General features: G+C 54.6%; 8 protein-coding genes across 8 annotated transcripts; 4 read left to right on the forward strand and 4 right to left on the reverse strand.

Annotated features, from left to right (window-relative positions):
• Positions 1–18: 18 nt before the first annotated feature.
• Positions 19–1,386, reverse strand: LTS14_002845 (uncharacterized protein; the record flags this gene model as incomplete). The annotated part of the gene is made up of 1 exon (XM_064835550.1): positions 19–1,386. One exon carries the CDS (start codon positions 1,384–1,386, stop codon positions 19–21), a length of 1,368 nt encoding a protein of 455 aa, XP_064696600.1.
• Positions 1,387–2,087: 701 nt separating this feature from the next.
• On the forward strand, positions 2,088–3,328 carry LTS14_002846 (uncharacterized protein; the record flags this gene model as incomplete). The annotated part of the gene is made up of 2 exons (XM_064835551.1): positions 2,088–2,498; positions 2,555–3,328. 2 exons carry the CDS (start codon positions 2,088–2,090, stop codon positions 3,326–3,328), a joined length of 1,185 nt encoding a protein of 394 aa, XP_064696601.1.
• A 1,030-nt stretch (positions 3,329–4,358) lies between these two features.
• Positions 4,359–6,919, reverse strand: ETR1 (mitochondrial 2-enoyl thioester reductase; the record flags this gene model as incomplete). Its single annotated transcript, XM_064835552.1, has 2 exons — positions 4,359–5,592; positions 6,021–6,919. 2 exons carry the CDS (start codon positions 6,917–6,919, stop codon positions 4,359–4,361), a joined length of 2,133 nt encoding a protein of 710 aa, XP_064696602.1.
• A 607-nt stretch (positions 6,920–7,526) lies between these two features.
• On the forward strand, positions 7,527–9,698 carry LTS14_002848 (uncharacterized protein; the record flags this gene model as incomplete). The annotated part of the gene is made up of 1 exon (XM_064835553.1): positions 7,527–9,698. The coding sequence occupies one exon, from the start codon at positions 7,527–7,529 to the stop codon at positions 9,696–9,698; it is 2,172 nt and encodes a 723-aa protein (XP_064696603.1).
• Positions 9,699–10,864: 1,166 nt separating this feature from the next.
• Positions 10,865–11,152, forward strand: LTS14_002849 (uncharacterized protein; the record flags this gene model as incomplete). The annotated part of the gene is made up of 2 exons (XM_064835554.1): positions 10,865–10,927; positions 10,991–11,152. 2 exons carry the CDS (start codon positions 10,865–10,867, stop codon positions 11,150–11,152), a joined length of 225 nt encoding a protein of 74 aa, XP_064696604.1.
• A 215-nt stretch (positions 11,153–11,367) lies between these two features.
• On the reverse strand, positions 11,368–12,378 carry LTS14_002850 (uncharacterized protein; the record flags this gene model as incomplete). The annotated part of the gene is made up of 1 exon (XM_064835555.1): positions 11,368–12,378. One exon carries the CDS (start codon positions 12,376–12,378, stop codon positions 11,368–11,370), a length of 1,011 nt encoding a protein of 336 aa, XP_064696605.1.
• A 593-nt stretch (positions 12,379–12,971) lies between these two features.
• HEM15_2 (ferrochelatase hem15) lies at positions 12,972–13,769 on the forward strand (the record flags this gene model as incomplete). The annotated part of the gene is made up of 2 exons (XM_064835556.1): positions 12,972–13,431; positions 13,483–13,769. The coding sequence occupies 2 exons, from the start codon at positions 12,972–12,974 to the stop codon at positions 13,767–13,769; spliced, it is 747 nt and encodes a 248-aa protein (XP_064696606.1).
• Positions 13,770–13,880: 111 nt separating this feature from the next.
• Positions 13,881–14,867, reverse strand: LTS14_002852 (uncharacterized protein; the record flags this gene model as incomplete). The annotated part of the gene is made up of 1 exon (XM_064835557.1): positions 13,881–14,867. One exon carries the CDS (start codon positions 14,865–14,867, stop codon positions 13,881–13,883), a length of 987 nt encoding a protein of 328 aa, XP_064696607.1.
• Between the last annotated feature and the right edge of the window lie 167 nt (positions 14,868–15,034).

Consider the following 15,034-nt stretch of genomic DNA (forward strand, 5'->3'; position numbering starts at 1 on the left):
GCTATTCCGTACATCATCCTACTTAGCAGCGATAGCCTCGCCTTGACCAGTAGGAATAGCACCGGCGTCGACTGATTGCTTAGTCGTAGCCTCAGAGATCTTCTGGGCCTCACCGTCACGAGCACGCTCATAGATCGCATCGAGATCTTCCTCCCACACCCACTTCATGCGCTCCGCCGTCCTCTTGGCAATGAGAGGAATACACTCCTCAAAGCCCAAGTCAAGCATATCCGGCGCCTGCATCTCATACGTATTGCCCGCCGCTCGCGACGTCGCCTGTGTCTTCTGCGCGCGAGGTAGACGCACATCCTGGTAGAGCTGTGCCGTGGTTTCGAGAGAGGCGAAATGGCGTTTAGTGCTGCCTGAGAGGTGCTCGCTAAGTGCACGACCAAGCACCCAGCCATCTTCCATAGACTGACCGGCTCCAGCACCTAGATGCGGTAGCATGGCGTGTGAAGCATCGCCGAGAAGCATGACTTTGCCATCGAAGTAATGCCATCGATTGAGCGGCTCGCGATCGTTCAGACGCCACTTCGATGGCTGTTCCGGCATCAGATCAATAATCTCTTGTACTGGCTTGTCGAAGCCGGCGAAGTCAGCGTAGACATCCTTGCGATCGCATACAGACGTCCAGCTCTCCTTGACATCTGCTACTTCGTTTTCGGGCTTCGTGACGAAGGCGACGATGTTGAGTTGTTCGTTTCGAGCGATCGGAAAGACGAGAAAATGGCGGTGCTTAGCGGACCAGAGGACGCTGTAGCTCTCGAAGGGCCAGGAGGGTAGAGAGGCTATTGGTATGACTCCTCTGTAGGCGATCTGGCCAGAGAAGATCGGTTTGTCCACGACGAACTGGTTACGTAGTGCAGAGTGGATGCCGTCGCAACCTATGACCAGATTCGCTTCTGCCACCGAGGAGTCTGCGAAGTGTAGACGCACAGTCTGTCCAAGGTCATCGACCTTCATACACTTCTTGCTGGTATGTAACGTAGCTGCCTTCCGCTCTTCCACTACGCTCCTCAGCATATCTAGCAGATCCGACCTTGCGCATGGCGCCTGTCGTATTGTCTCATTGTCGTTCACCGGGATCGTCACAATCTCACCACTGTTATCATATCTCCTGAACGTGATCCAAACGCCCGTTCGGTACCCAGCAAAGGAATTGAGTCGTTCTCCAATGCCCAACTTGTGTATCAGACGAGCCGCATTGATGCCGAGTCCCACTCCTGCTCCTATCTCTTTATATTGACTGGCCTGCTCGTAGACGTCAATATGGACTGGTACACCAGCTTCGGTACAATGATGGTGGATGGCTAATGTGCAGAATAGACCGCCTATGCCTCCACCAACTACGGCTATCCTGAACGGCTCTTGTGTTTTGGAAATCATGTTGCTCCTGATGACACGAGAGTATGTTGTCGGAAACCATCAACCTCACCTTGTCCCACGATTTGATACATGATTGATCAGCTCATAGCACGTCTTGTGCCGGCTACCGATCAGCTGCTGCGCTGCATGGACGATCGGTAGCCCGGCAATTGTCGTGGATGATGGAAGGCCTGCATCTGCGGCCGGGAAAGCCCCTTCTACCTGCCTCTTCCATTTCCTCCACCTCCGCCCACCAAACAAGCCCATCTCCACAAGTTTTTCGACCCCTCCATGGCATCGATGACGCAGTTCTGTATAGCTTCAGCGGCTTCGGCGTAAAATGCCACGAGCTGTCAAGGAGCAAACCTCACCAACAGGGCAAAATGCCTCGTGGCATTGAGGTGGCGGCTTTCGAGATCGACGACACGACAGCTGCGACGATCATAACTTTCGCGACTGTCCTGCCATTGGATATCAAGGCAACGTCGAGCAATACAGTATCGACAATGACACGACCATGACAACATCGCCCGGATAAAACGCTTCGAAGCAGCAGCTCAGTGGAGCTTTTGACAGGTGAGCTTCCTGTTACGGCAGAAGGTAGCTCAAGATTATTCTCTATGTTCTCTTCATTTCTGCGCCGCTCCTTGACCACCAAACATACATCACTGACCTTACCCTCAATCCATTGTTCAAGACAGACACATTCTGCGTACTCCACCATGTCCAAATTCACCCTCAAATGGGGCATCCTAGCCACCGGCGGCATCGCTGAGACCTTCGCCCGCGACCTGTACCCGAACCCAGAATGCCGTGGTGTCAAGGATATCGAACACAAAGTCGTAGCCGCCGCTTCTTCTTCCTCAGTCAAGCGAGCTCAGGACTTCCTGAAAGAGGTTCGAGCCGTAGACGATGCCAAGGCTTATGGATCGTACGAGGAGCTGGTGAAGGACCCGAATGTGGACATCATCTACGTTGCTACGCCTCACTCGCACCACTACCAAAACGCCAGGCTATGTCTGGAAGCCGGGAAGAACGTGATTTGTGAGAAAGCCTTTACATCGAACGCGCCTCAGCTTGAGAAGTTGATTGAGATTGCGAGGGAGAAGAAGCTGTTCTTGATGGAGGCTGTGGTGAGTTAGACCCAAACAATAACTTAGGCTTTCCAGGATATTGACATATCGCGCAGTGGACTCGATACTTCCCACTCTCCATCTACGTCCGCGACATCATCACATCCGGCAAGATCGGCCCCGTATCTCGCTGCTCCGCCGATCTAAGCATGCACATGATCCCCGAAAAGACCTTCGACGACTCCCACCGCATGGTCAACCCCGACCTAGCCGGCGGCGCCCTCCTCGACCTAGGAATCTACTCCCTAACCTGGGTCTTCCAAACCCTCTACACCACGCAAAAAGACCCTAAGGCCCCCTCCGTCCTCAGCACGATGCGGAAATACAAGCTCGGCACCGACGAGCAAACCTCCATGCTCCTCACCTTCCCCGCCACCTCAGATCGTGGTGAAGCCCATGGTATCGCAACGACGGGAATGCGCACCTCGGCCGACCCGGACAGCAAAGCCACCGCCGGCCCCAGTATCCGCGTCCAAGGCGAAGAAGGTGAAATCCAAGTCTTCCACCCCGCCTTCCGACCCACCAAGACCAAGCTTATCCTCAAAGACGGCACAGTCGAAGAAAAAGACTGGCCGCAACCGGGTCCGGGTAAAGGCAGCGGCTGGAAGAATGGGTTTGGCGGCGGATGGCAGGAAGAGGGGGTGGGACAGGGGATGTTCTGGGAAGCGGACGAGTGTGCGTTTGCGCTCAAGGAGGGGAGGAAGGAGGGCAAGTATGAGAGTTTGCAGGAGAGTTTGGAGATTATGCGGGTGATGGACACGGTGAGGCAGCAGAATGGGATGAAGTTGCCGGAGAAGATTGAGACGCTGGATTATCCTGTCAAGTTGTAGATGCGTTATAGTAGAATTGGGTCTTTGGAGCGAGAGGTGAGGACGTAGGTATACACATATATACTCTGATTTCAATTGTCATTTAGACTGGTCCATCGATCCTTTGCAGACCGTCTGGCCAAGGCAGGGTTCATAGTCCTTTCGGGCCAATTGAGTGGTCGCCTTATGCTCATTGTACACTCTACAGTCATCAAATTCAGCAGTACCGCCCAGTGTCTCTGAAGGGTGCTCATGCCTTCGTGAAACAGGTCGACGTATATGGAGAAGCCAAGCGTGCTGGCGTTGCTGGCCGAAAGCGCTTTACGTAGGTATGAGACTGCGTCCGTCACGAAACGTGGCGAGGGTGACTCTGAACAGGGAGTACCAGGCGACCAGATGATGCCACTCGTATACCGACGAAGACATGAGATCGACCGTCCTTTCCATCATCCGCAGTAGATTCAGAGCACACTTGGTGGTGACACGGTAGGTCACGCAAGTCGTCGAAACTGCTAGCGACGTTCGAACTTCTTCGGTAGATAGAAATCATGTGACTTCATGTACGGCTGCGAAGGCCATTTATCAGGTATTGGAATCATCCTTGAGTCCAACATGTACGCCCTCGATTCCACCCGCCATCACCGGACTCGGTCGAAGTCGTGTCTACTTTTGCCTCTATGATGTCGTGACCCCACAGAGCCAGAGACTGCAAGGACGGGCTGACGGTGTATACTGTCGAAATGAGCAACGTCAAGTCCAGCGCACCAAGAAGATCCGTCGGCGACGGCAGAACGACTATGCTCAGGTACGCATTCTCATCATCGCCCTGCGGACTCGGATTTGGCGAGAGCAGTGTGCTATGCGCATCTGTGGCTCGTTCTCGCACTCCATCCAGCTCTATTCAAGTCTTCCGGTACATCCAGCGTGTGGTCATCTCATACAGTCGTGTCCTTGGGCCTGAAAGATCCATGGCGTGATCCTTGCCATTCTCACGCGAGCCTTTTTGCATGCTGCTCGGATAAGCGTATGGCGAAGTGACTCGCTTCCAACCTCAAGTCTCCCCAAAAACAAAAATCCCCTTCCCACTCCTGAACCCCTCCAACGCCCCCTGCACGGCCGTAACAAGTTCCTCCTGCTTCGTATCATAATTCCACGTCACGGGATCCATAGGTACATCCTTGAATCTCCCCTGCCTAGTCAAGTCCAACACCTCCTTGACACAAGCCTCTTTCTGCTCGGGGAAGCGATCACTCCACTTACTGACCCAGAAACCATCGAAGTGAATGTCCTTGAAGATAAGCAGGCCAGTGGGGAGCGAGACGGGCTTCTTGCTCATGGCGCCGTAGGTCACGATGTGGCCGCCGGGGGAGAGGAGTTTGGCCATGGTGTTCACGATCGGTCCACCGACGCAATTGAGACCGAGACGGATGGGTTCACGTCCTCCATTTGTGATCTCCTTGACCTGATCCCTGAAATCCTTCGACTCGACTTCCTCATCCGTGACCACGACATCCGCCCCTAATCCTTTCAACTCGCTCCTCAACTCCTCCATCCCACTCTCCCTCTTCCGCACAATATTAATACTCTTATACCCCCACAACCGCGCCAACTGAATCGCCGCCCGTCCCACACCCGAATTCCCACCATTCTGAATGAACCACTCCCCCTCCTTCAACCCCCCACCGAAATCCTTCAGCATCCTATACGCCGTCATCGGATTGACAGACACCGTCCCAACTTGCTCCGGCTTCAAACCCTCCTTATCCTTGATCACCACAAGATTATCGACCGTAGTCTGCGCATGTGTCCTCCACGTCCCGAACCCCTGCCTCCTCATTATCACCCAATCCCCCTTCTCCACCCCCTTCACCCCATTACCTTTACTGATCACCTCCGCTACCCCTTCATTCCCGCCCACGGCTAAGGGTTCGGCGGTTCCGAGCGAGGTGGTGAAGGTGGGTTTGGTGGGGTAGACGCCTTGGATCTGGTTGATGTCGGCGGGGTTGATGGGCGAGGCGAGGAAGCGGAGGGTCAGGAGGTCGTTGTGCGGGGGGGAGATGGAGTGGCCGTGGAGGCGCAGTACGTCTTTTGGTTCGCCGAGGGTGGAGAGGCCGAGGACTTTGGCTTGTTCGTAGCCGTAGGCTGAGATGGGGCGAATCTGGGGAAGTGACAAGAATGTGCTGGTCGTGAGGCGGGTTGTAGGGCGGAGGGTCGGGCGTAGGATCTTGGTGGCGGCTCGTGAGGGTGCCATGGTTGATGAAAGTGTGTATTGATGTCGTGACTTCCTATTACGGGTGAAAAGTAGAGCTGTAGAAAGTGAATGGAAAGCTCCAAGCTTGGCCTTACTGTATGCAAGGTGATGCAATGCCGACAGCAATGTCAAAGCGCTCGGCTCCTTTGCCGACGACAATGTATTCTCACGACAGCAGTAGTCTCCTCCCCGAACATTACAATAACAGACACGGTGAAGGATGGAACGATAAGGCTCGTGGAGTTGTTATAACTTGATCCTTGATGCGCGCGCTGCTGTTACCATCAAGTATACTCTTTCACGATTATTTCATTCTGATCATCCATTCATGTCATCCGAAGTCGAACCCATCCCAGCGCTATGCATCAACCACCCCATCCTACCTCTTGAGGCAGCAAGGTCGCCCCCCCTCCACCTCCTCATGTCTCAATCGGCCCATCCACAAGCCCATCTCCCACGAACCTGGTCTGGCGGTACCGAGACTTGGCCTTCGTCTCCACCCTAGCCTTCGGTACCGCCGCCGTCTCCACCTCAACCTGGTGAGGGAAAGGCAGAGAGGTAACCGGTTCAAGCTGCTGTGAACTGCGTATGGCTGGTAAGGCCACGCTACGCTTCATCCACAGGCCTGGCTCCAACAACGACGACGACGAGTCGGTGGGTAAGCGCACTGGTTCTGTGGCCGGCAAGTGCACGAAGCTGTCCGATGATGCTTGTGATGGGTTCGAAGGTGAGCTGGCCTCCTCCACCGACGACGAAGCCGACGAAGACGAGGTGAAAGATGGCGTAGAGCTATAATTCGCCACCTTCGCCCACCACGCCTCAGGCTCTGGCGATGAAGTCATCCGACTCTCGTCCGAGCCAGCGACACCAAAGACGACGACACTATCATGTCTCGTCACCTCATCGTCAGCAGTAGGGACCGGCGTCATTCTGGTCCCAGGCAGGACATCCTCATCCAAAAGCGCCTCATCTCCAGGCAAAACCTCCCACCTGCTCTCTTCCCTCCCCTCCATCCAAGCCGCACGGACAGCAGCCCGGTCATTCAACGCAACAGCAACAGTAACCTCCCGAGCATCAACGGAGGTGGCGCGTGACATCTTAGCATCACGTCCGCCCCTAGCCGACGATGACCTCTCTGGAGAAGGAACGGGGACAGGGACAGGGACATCCAACCCCGCCATCGCCGACTGGATCCACTCCGGACGCTCGAGTTTCTGCCCACTTACCACCTTGAAGCCTGTACTGGTCGGAGTCTGAGTCTTGGCAGCGGTGGTGGTCTTGGCGTTTCTGGAATTCTTTGCCGGTTTGACAGCGGCGAGGACTTTTTTCGTCTTTTCTTGGATGGAGCTGAAGCATGCCATGTTTTGAATGAATGTGTGTCTGGTGTGTGTATGTGGGTCTTTATTCTCTGATTGTCTGTACATGGGGTCAGGATATCACTCCTACTGAGCAAAGGTACCAAAGGTGAGCTTACTTGTTCAAAAGCTTATTGCGGCGGTGTGAAAGTGTTTGACAAGGTCTGGTATCGTCGTTCGAAGCTGGTAGTCTTTTTTGCAATAGAAAGCAGCAACAGCAGCAGTTTTGTATGTTGACAGAGAGAATAGCACATCCAGGCGAGCAGCACACAGCGTATATATGTATCCGACCGACACTGTTGTCTTCACATTGCGCTGAGGCGTTGAGGGAAGCAGGTCAGCATATACTTCCTGCTTACCAGGTCGGAAATCGCTGCTTTCGACCTTTGAGACGACAAGCCTTACTATGCACGACTCGGGGCGAATAGAACGACGGCGTACGGTCATGTACGCACTTTGACCGAAAAAAGCTGCTCTCCGAGACGATATCTCACCTTACTGCGACTCTTCGATCGCCTTCTCACCATTCACCTTACTCGAAATCCTCATGCTCGTCTCATTCTCACATCCTATCTAACGAAGTCCACCAGAAATCACGAATCACCACAACGAGATGGCTTCCACCCAAGAGACCAATGAGTGGCGTTACGACCCCAACCGCGGGAACCCGTACGTGAACTACCAGGTCTATTTCTTCGAGGGCCAAATGCAGAGCCAGCAGCAACTCCTCACCCAAATGGGAGAATCCGAGGCAAGCGAGGAGGCCGCTGAAGCTTCCACGAATGATATCGTCGATGGGAATGGCGACGTGGCATCAGGAGATCTTACTAATGGTAATATCGCTGGTGAGAATGCTGCAGAGGGCGGCGCGCCGCCGTTCCGTTTGCATAGGAAGAAAAGCAATTTCAGTCTCTTTGGGAAGAAGAACCAAGACGATGAAGCTGACGCGAGATCGGTTCGTGAGGAGGGTGCTCCCGATCGTCCGCAGAGGGGTCTGAGGAGGCTGAAGAGTGCTTTCTCCTTTCGTGAGAGGTCTGCTGGTGACGTTGGTGGAAGCCAACAGCAGCAATCACAGCAGCAGGCTGGAGCAGAGGACGGCGATGATCAGCAGCAGCGAAATCGTCGTCGTGGAGCCAGCTTCACTAAAATTCTCCGTCCTGTCAAGAGTCTGACGGATCTCGGAAAGCGAGTCAGTGATTTCTTCTCCAATAGTCGCAACGACAGAGAGGACTTTGACGAAGAGGATGGCGTGTCCCTTGATGATGCGAGGCAAGACAATGACGACGTCTCCGATGCTGAGAGTGACAGGACTGTGCGGGCGGCCGCCCCGTCTGAACAAGATGAAGATGGGAGGTCGAAGAGTATTTACTCTCGTGACGTTGGAGACGATATTTCGGTGGGCTCTTCTTCTACTGCTCGAGGGTGGGATGAGGATGGGCAAGCCTACGACGATGTAGTCGGGCAGATGGAGTGGGCGGAACGACAGAGAAGCTATACCAGCTCTGTCACCTCACCATCTCCTCCCCCTTCTTTCACTCGTGCTCCGGTGAGGAATGGTGGGCGCATCATCCGTCATCCTAGGATGGTGTGGCGGAATACCGAGGAGATGCGTCGTGCACTGCGCGCAAAGGACCAAGACGAATCGTCCCAAAGACCTGGAAGCATCAGTGCCGGCGAAGTGCTCGATCCACGCCGTAGTTTGGTGAACTTGGCTGCCGGCGACGACTGGAGCATGTACTCCGCCGACGTCAACGGCACCAGCGCCGAAGAATGGAAAGATGAAGAAAGCCAAGCTAGACTGGCCCATCTCACCACAATCCGGACGCCCGGTGGCGGAGAAGAAGACACGCTCGCGGCGCTGGAGGGAAGACCACTACCTTCGCAACAACAAACGGTGAGGAAGTCAAAGAGCGTGGCTTTCGACAACGTCGTCCAAAAGAGCGCGTACGACGAAGAAGACTACGGTAGTCCGGTCGTCTACAGGTCGCGAGCCAAATCAATAGCGACGAGATTGGACCTACAGACCAACAAGCTCACCATCCTTCCGCGTGGTAGCGACGAGACTCAAGGCACCATCAGTCCACGGACATCAGCACCACCTATCCAGTCATCAATGCGGCCGGTATCGATGTTCGAGCCGAACGAGACAGTCGGGATGGCGATGCCGCATGATACTGCATATGCGGGACCGTCGAAGACGTTACAGAGGAGGAGCACAGTGCGGAAAGCTGTCTCGGTTAATCAGCTCTCGGAAAAAGCTGCTGGTAAACGGCCTGCTAGGTTGGATTCGACGATTGAGACTGGGGTGCTTGCGGATGCCGCAGGATCTAGTGACACAAACATAGCTGCTGCCTCTACACCAAGCCGTCAAGCGATCGAGTGCCTCCAATCCGAACTCCACTTCCTCGAAACCCTGCGCTCCGACCTCCGCGCTCGACGTCGCCGGATCGAATCCTCCTCCACCGGCACCCCCTTCGTTTACAACGCTTCCAGAGAACCACGGGATACAAAGACCACTCACACGCTCACAGAAGAAGCACAAAAGATGCTCAACGCAGGCAAGCGCGAATCCGCCACTGGCCCCATCCGCTGGCAACCCGATGATCCGAGCGAGTATACCCGAAGAAAACGAATTTCGGAAAAATTTGAGCAGGAGGAGAGGGAGGCGTATGAGGCGTTGAGGGCGAGTGTGGATGAGGTGCGACGGGAGGTGGAGGCGGAGAGGACGAGTTTGGATTATACGAGGAGGCGGGTTGAGGATGCGGAGAGGGTGGAGGGGAATTGAGGGTTTGTAGATGTGGGGGAGGGCTATGAAATTGACAGTGGTACTACCAAGAATCGATCGACTGCCTGGTTCTGATGCTCCTTCTGGCATGAGATGAAAGTGAAGAAAGAGTATCCAGAACATCTGGGCAGGTCCGAGGGAAGCTGCTTGCTGGTACTCCGGAAGCGCAAGAACACATTGCAGGCGCACGACCCGCGACAACTAATAGGAGCATGTTTGCGAAATGGACCATACAGGACTGCCGAGTATTGACCTCATGTCCTGACCGCCTAGCAAACAAACTCGTACAGCACATACCTGAGCACCGCTTCAGGCTACAGCGATGATGATCCATCAACAAACGAACATACCTAAGAAGAATGCCATTGATCAAGAAAGACAAATCCAGCTGTCTCCCATCCCCATCCCTCATCCTCGCCACCCTCCGCCACCGCAAACAACTAGCACAGAAGCGGAAAGCAGAGAAGCTCGCACGACGAGATCACGAAAGGCAGACAGAGGGATTGCTGAGGATCGCGCTGAAACCCGTCAACTCGATTAATTCTTTCACGGCCGCGGATCCGGCGGTGTTTTATAATATGAATAAGGTGGCGGATAGGTGGAGATTGGCCAGGGAGGGTTGTGAGGGATGATGTGTGTGTGATGTGTGTGTGATGCGGGGCGATGGCGGGTTTGGGAGCTTGATTCGCGGATGTGTATGAGTTCGAGATAGAGTGGTAAAGAGGAGCGGATCTGGGAGTTGGGTATTGATGTTTTTGTGGTTACCGACGGCGTTTGGGAGGTATTGTACGGGCGAGTTAGCGGGAATGTTGGCGGAGTCTTTTGTGTATTTCGATCTGCTATAGACCAGGTACTCCTTACAATTGATTTCCTCAGTGTTCAGACATATCTCACGCCTACCTGAATGTACGTGCTGGTACAGTATTGGCATATCCAAAGTCAAATGCGGCTACTCCCGCCGCGTCTGGCTGTCACTCGTGAATGAACACGATAGCCATTGGAGAGAGGCAGTAGAGAGATGTCCCGTACCATCACAACACAACCCAGCACAATATGACACGAGCACAGCAAACCCTCTCGATCGGCCTCCTGGTCTCCTCGGTACGCCGACCATTCCGCACGCATCTAGGACCGAGCTAAGCTGATATTGCTGCGAACAGATATACATGGTCGCCTTCCTCGGCCTCGCACCCATCCCCGAAATCATCCAGAACCAGATCGTGCCTGTCGTATGCTATCCCCCCCCCAATAGCTAAACCATTCGCGAGCCATCTACTGACTTAGACTACAAGCTCCCCCTCTGGGCCCTCGTCTCCTTCGGCGCCTACCTCCTGGGCAAATTGGGATACGGCGTGCTGACATTCAACGATGTGCCTCAGGCGCATGCGGAGCTCATGAAGGAGATTGATGAGGCGCGGGCGGATTTGAAGAAGAAGGGGGTCGAGGTTGATTGATCAGTCTAGTCTACGGTGCGTACAAGGGAAGGATGCGTGGGTGGGGTTTAGCGAGGGCGTTTATATTCACTATAGGAAGGGGGAGAGAGAGAGAGAGAGGACACACGGCACAGCCAAGACATGTGACTCAAATCTGGGCGAGAGAGAGCAAAGGACATTCACCAGCTGGCCAAAAAGGTCTACAAACCCCCAAACGATCTTTACACGCACCACCGCTAACCCGACCGATTCAGCCCCCTCAGCCTATGCTCAAAGTCCTCCTTAGCAATCTCCTCCACCTTCTCCGTCCGTTTCAGCTTCACCCCCGCCCTCTTCTCCCACCCCACCAGCGCCTTAGTATGATCCGCATCCTTCTCCACCTCCCCCAGCGCATCCCCCAAATACCTCTTCAACAAAGCCGGGAGCTCGGTTTCAAACCCATTATGTTCCATGAACTCGCCCGTGATGCCCAGATCCTTGACCAACAATGCAAGCCCGAAACCGCTGTTATACCGTCCTGTAATGCCATCCCGACGGAAGGTATCCATTGTTGGGAAATTCACCCCCGTGCCCACATTAAGCGCATCGATCATAGTCTGCGGATCTAACCCGTACTTCTGACCCGTGACCAGACTATCGGATAAGGCGCAGATGGAGGAGGCCATGATATAGTTATTTAACGTCTTCATCGCATGCCCATTCCCCAACTTCCCCATGTGGAAGATATACGAGGCCATACACCTCAAGATCGGCTCGACTTTGTCAAAGGCTTCTTTGCTGTCCGCACCGACCATGAGAGTGCTTTCCCCGGCGTCCGTGGCGTGCATGTAGGTTTGCGTAATGGGGGAGTCTACGAGGAGGATCTGGTGCTCCGCTAGTTCCTTCCCAAGCGCAACGGAGTCGAAGGGCGAGGAGCTGGACGTATCTACAATGATCGTCCCAGCTTTCAACGCCTTCCCGATCCCCTTCTCCCCGAGCAAGACTTCCCGGACGATTTTGCCTTGGGGTAGCATGGTGATGATGACGTCGCAGTCGGCGAAGGCTTCAGGTTTCCCGTCCGAGGCGGTGGTGTTTTTCCATTCCGAGGCGGCGCGTTGGGCTTTGGTCGTGTCGGCGTCGTGGACGATTAGGTGGTAGCCGGCTTTGGGGAGGTTGGAGGCCATGCTGTAGCCGGCGTTGCCTAGGCCTATGTAGCCTACAGTTTTCACGGCGGGGCCGCCGTTGGTTTGTTGGGTTGGGGGAGGCATGGTCGGTGGTGGGAGTGAGGTGTGGGGGAGGAGGAAGGAATGATGTGGGATCTGGTTGTGATGGACAGAGAGGGGGAAATTGTGCATACTACCTTTGACGAGCAAGTGGACTACCTTCAACGCAGCTACGTGGATGATCAACATTGCGAGGTCGGACAGCTCGCTGGAGGAGAAGGTTCATGGACGGCGAATAATAATAAGGTAGCTTGCTTTGATCCTCCGGAGACAGATGTAATTATTATTATTGACGTAGCGTCGCGACCAGATGGCTGTGCACAGTAGTAGTAAGCAGAAGAATATCCATGTCAACAGAATGTCAATAATATCTCGACACGTTCAAGAGGCAGCTCAAAGCGACTACTCCCCGGAACTGTATTATTATTGTTGTTGCTCGACGACGATCGTCGTCGACAAGCCATTGACGTGAGCTTTCAACCCCGCCATATCGAACCCCGTCTCGAGGTATCATTCCATCCCCAGATCTACAATGCTTCTTCCCTCCACATCCACCAATCGTTCTAGAAGCTTGATCTTTACATCATCATCAACAACCAAGAGCCTCGTGCTTGACCCAACGCATCCCCCAAACCACCATGAGCGTACTCAAAAAGTTCCGCCGCGGCAGCAAAGACACCATCACATCCATCACATCCCAGGAACCACGCCACGACAGTCTCGCCACCGCCCCCTCAACATCCCCCCAGGCCCTAATCCCAAACAAACCAACCTTCTTCGACCTCCCCGCCGAAGTCCGGAACGAAATCTACGACTTCCTAGCCAACGACACAATCCTCTACCTCCCGCCTCCACCGGAGAAGAAACAAGACGAACGGAAAAAGAAAGACTACATCCCCCCCTGCGGCCTCCTCCTCGCCTCCCGCCAGTGCCGGAAGGAATTCCTCCCACTGATTTACTCTTCCTCCCCCGTAATAATAGATATCAAAGACTTTGACTTCACCCCCCTCCTCCGCGTGATAGGATCCCTCTACAGCACAGACCTGAAAGCCTTCCGCTTAAACAAAACCCTCATCCTCCGCCTCCGCACCCAAAACTGTACGCGCGCGAACCTTGACGGATTGAGAAGGTGGCTGGTTCATCGGGCAGATAGTCTGGATCGCCTACCCTGGCGCTACGAGGTTTTTGTTTCCGATCCCATTGGACGGATGGGCTGTTTTCGGCAATCGAGGGAGATTACGTTTTATGCGGAACGCTTGCAGAGGATGCAGGGCCGGTTGGAGGAGACGTTGCAGTGGGAGTTGGTTGCTATTGTGGCGGCTTTTGAGCGGAAGAGTGCGGAGTTGGATGCGGTTTTGCAGGGGGTGCCGATGCATTTGAATCCTACTACGAGGCCGATCAGGGGGTTGTCGGGGGGTGGGATTACCACGGTGTGAAGTCGAATTTGGAAGGGGGAAGTGCGATTGTGCGATGTACTGAGTTGCTCTGTTTCAATGGGGTATCCATACAATGGAGCGGAGTAAGTCACACCATCAAACCCATCAAATTCACTTCCCGACCTCGTCAGCTTCGAGACTCCTCCACACCCGCCGGAACCGCCAAAACAGCACCCCCTGAATCCCCGCCACAACCCCCAACATCGGCACAATCTGCCACACACTATCCGGATGCACCCACCCCACATTCCCATTCCACCCACTCAACGCAAAAAGCACCAGATTAAACCCTCCATGAAACAAAATCGGCTCCCGCAGGATCCGCCACCAATCCCAAACTCCCTCCCGATAGTCACCCAGACTCGCGGCGTTGGCGGCCAGGAGACAGGAAGTGAGACAGTGGCCTAGACCACCTATGAAGATGCGTTCGCAGACCATCAAGGTGGCTTTGGCGGGGCTGATGTCGGGGCGGTCCATGGTGCGGATGAAGCCTATACTTTCCATTGTGCAGTAGGCTAGGGAGGCCGTGAGGGCGTATTGGAGGTAGTGGGATTTTGAAGGGTGGGGTGGACGTCGCGATGAGTCCTTTTCACGAGACTGCTGCTGCGGCTGCTGTTTTTGATGTTTGCGGCGCAGGAAAGCAATGGCGCAGTATTTCAGTATCTCCTCGACTCCGCCGGCGAGGAATGTGGGCACCGTGGCGAGGAAGACCCAGTGCTGCCATCTGGCTATCCAGGCCCAATTCGCCGCTGCGATTTCCGGGGTGCCGGGTTTTATCTCCGTTTGCATGAAGGCGCGCAGGTAATCGCGCCAGTCCTTTCCAAACAATAGTCTGGAGACCGCGGGCGTGAGGAGGAGTTGGGCTGAGAGACTGAGCGCGAGGCCGAGGGTGGCGGTGAAAGTGTAGAGATAGGTTAGCGTGTCGAGATCTACTTGGTTTTCCTTCGGTTGGCGGTGGTGCCAGTATGCTAGGCTTAGGGTTGGGGTGGCTATGAGAGGGGTTGTGAGGGCTATGAGATTGCCGGGGGAGGTGTAGGATATTGCTGCGAGGAAGGTGGGCATGCCTAGCCAGCGGATGGCTTTGGCTAATTGAGACATTTTCTTGTTGATGGGGATGTGGAAGGTGGATGAATCGCGTCACGGTTGATGAGGATTATGGATGCCACATTGCGCGATACTGTTACGATACTTCGAGAGGCTGTATGTTTAGCAGTTGTATGTGCTGTTGCCTTCCATGCGCCCAATGGCCAGATGCGGCTTCGCAT

Source organism: Recurvomyces mirabilis, assembly GCF_035927965.1.
Source record: "Recurvomyces mirabilis strain CCFEE 5264 chromosome Unknown scaffold_6, whole genome shotgun sequence".
Lineage (NCBI taxonomy): Eukaryota > Fungi > Ascomycota > Dothideomycetes > Mycosphaerellales > Teratosphaeriaceae > Recurvomyces > Recurvomyces mirabilis.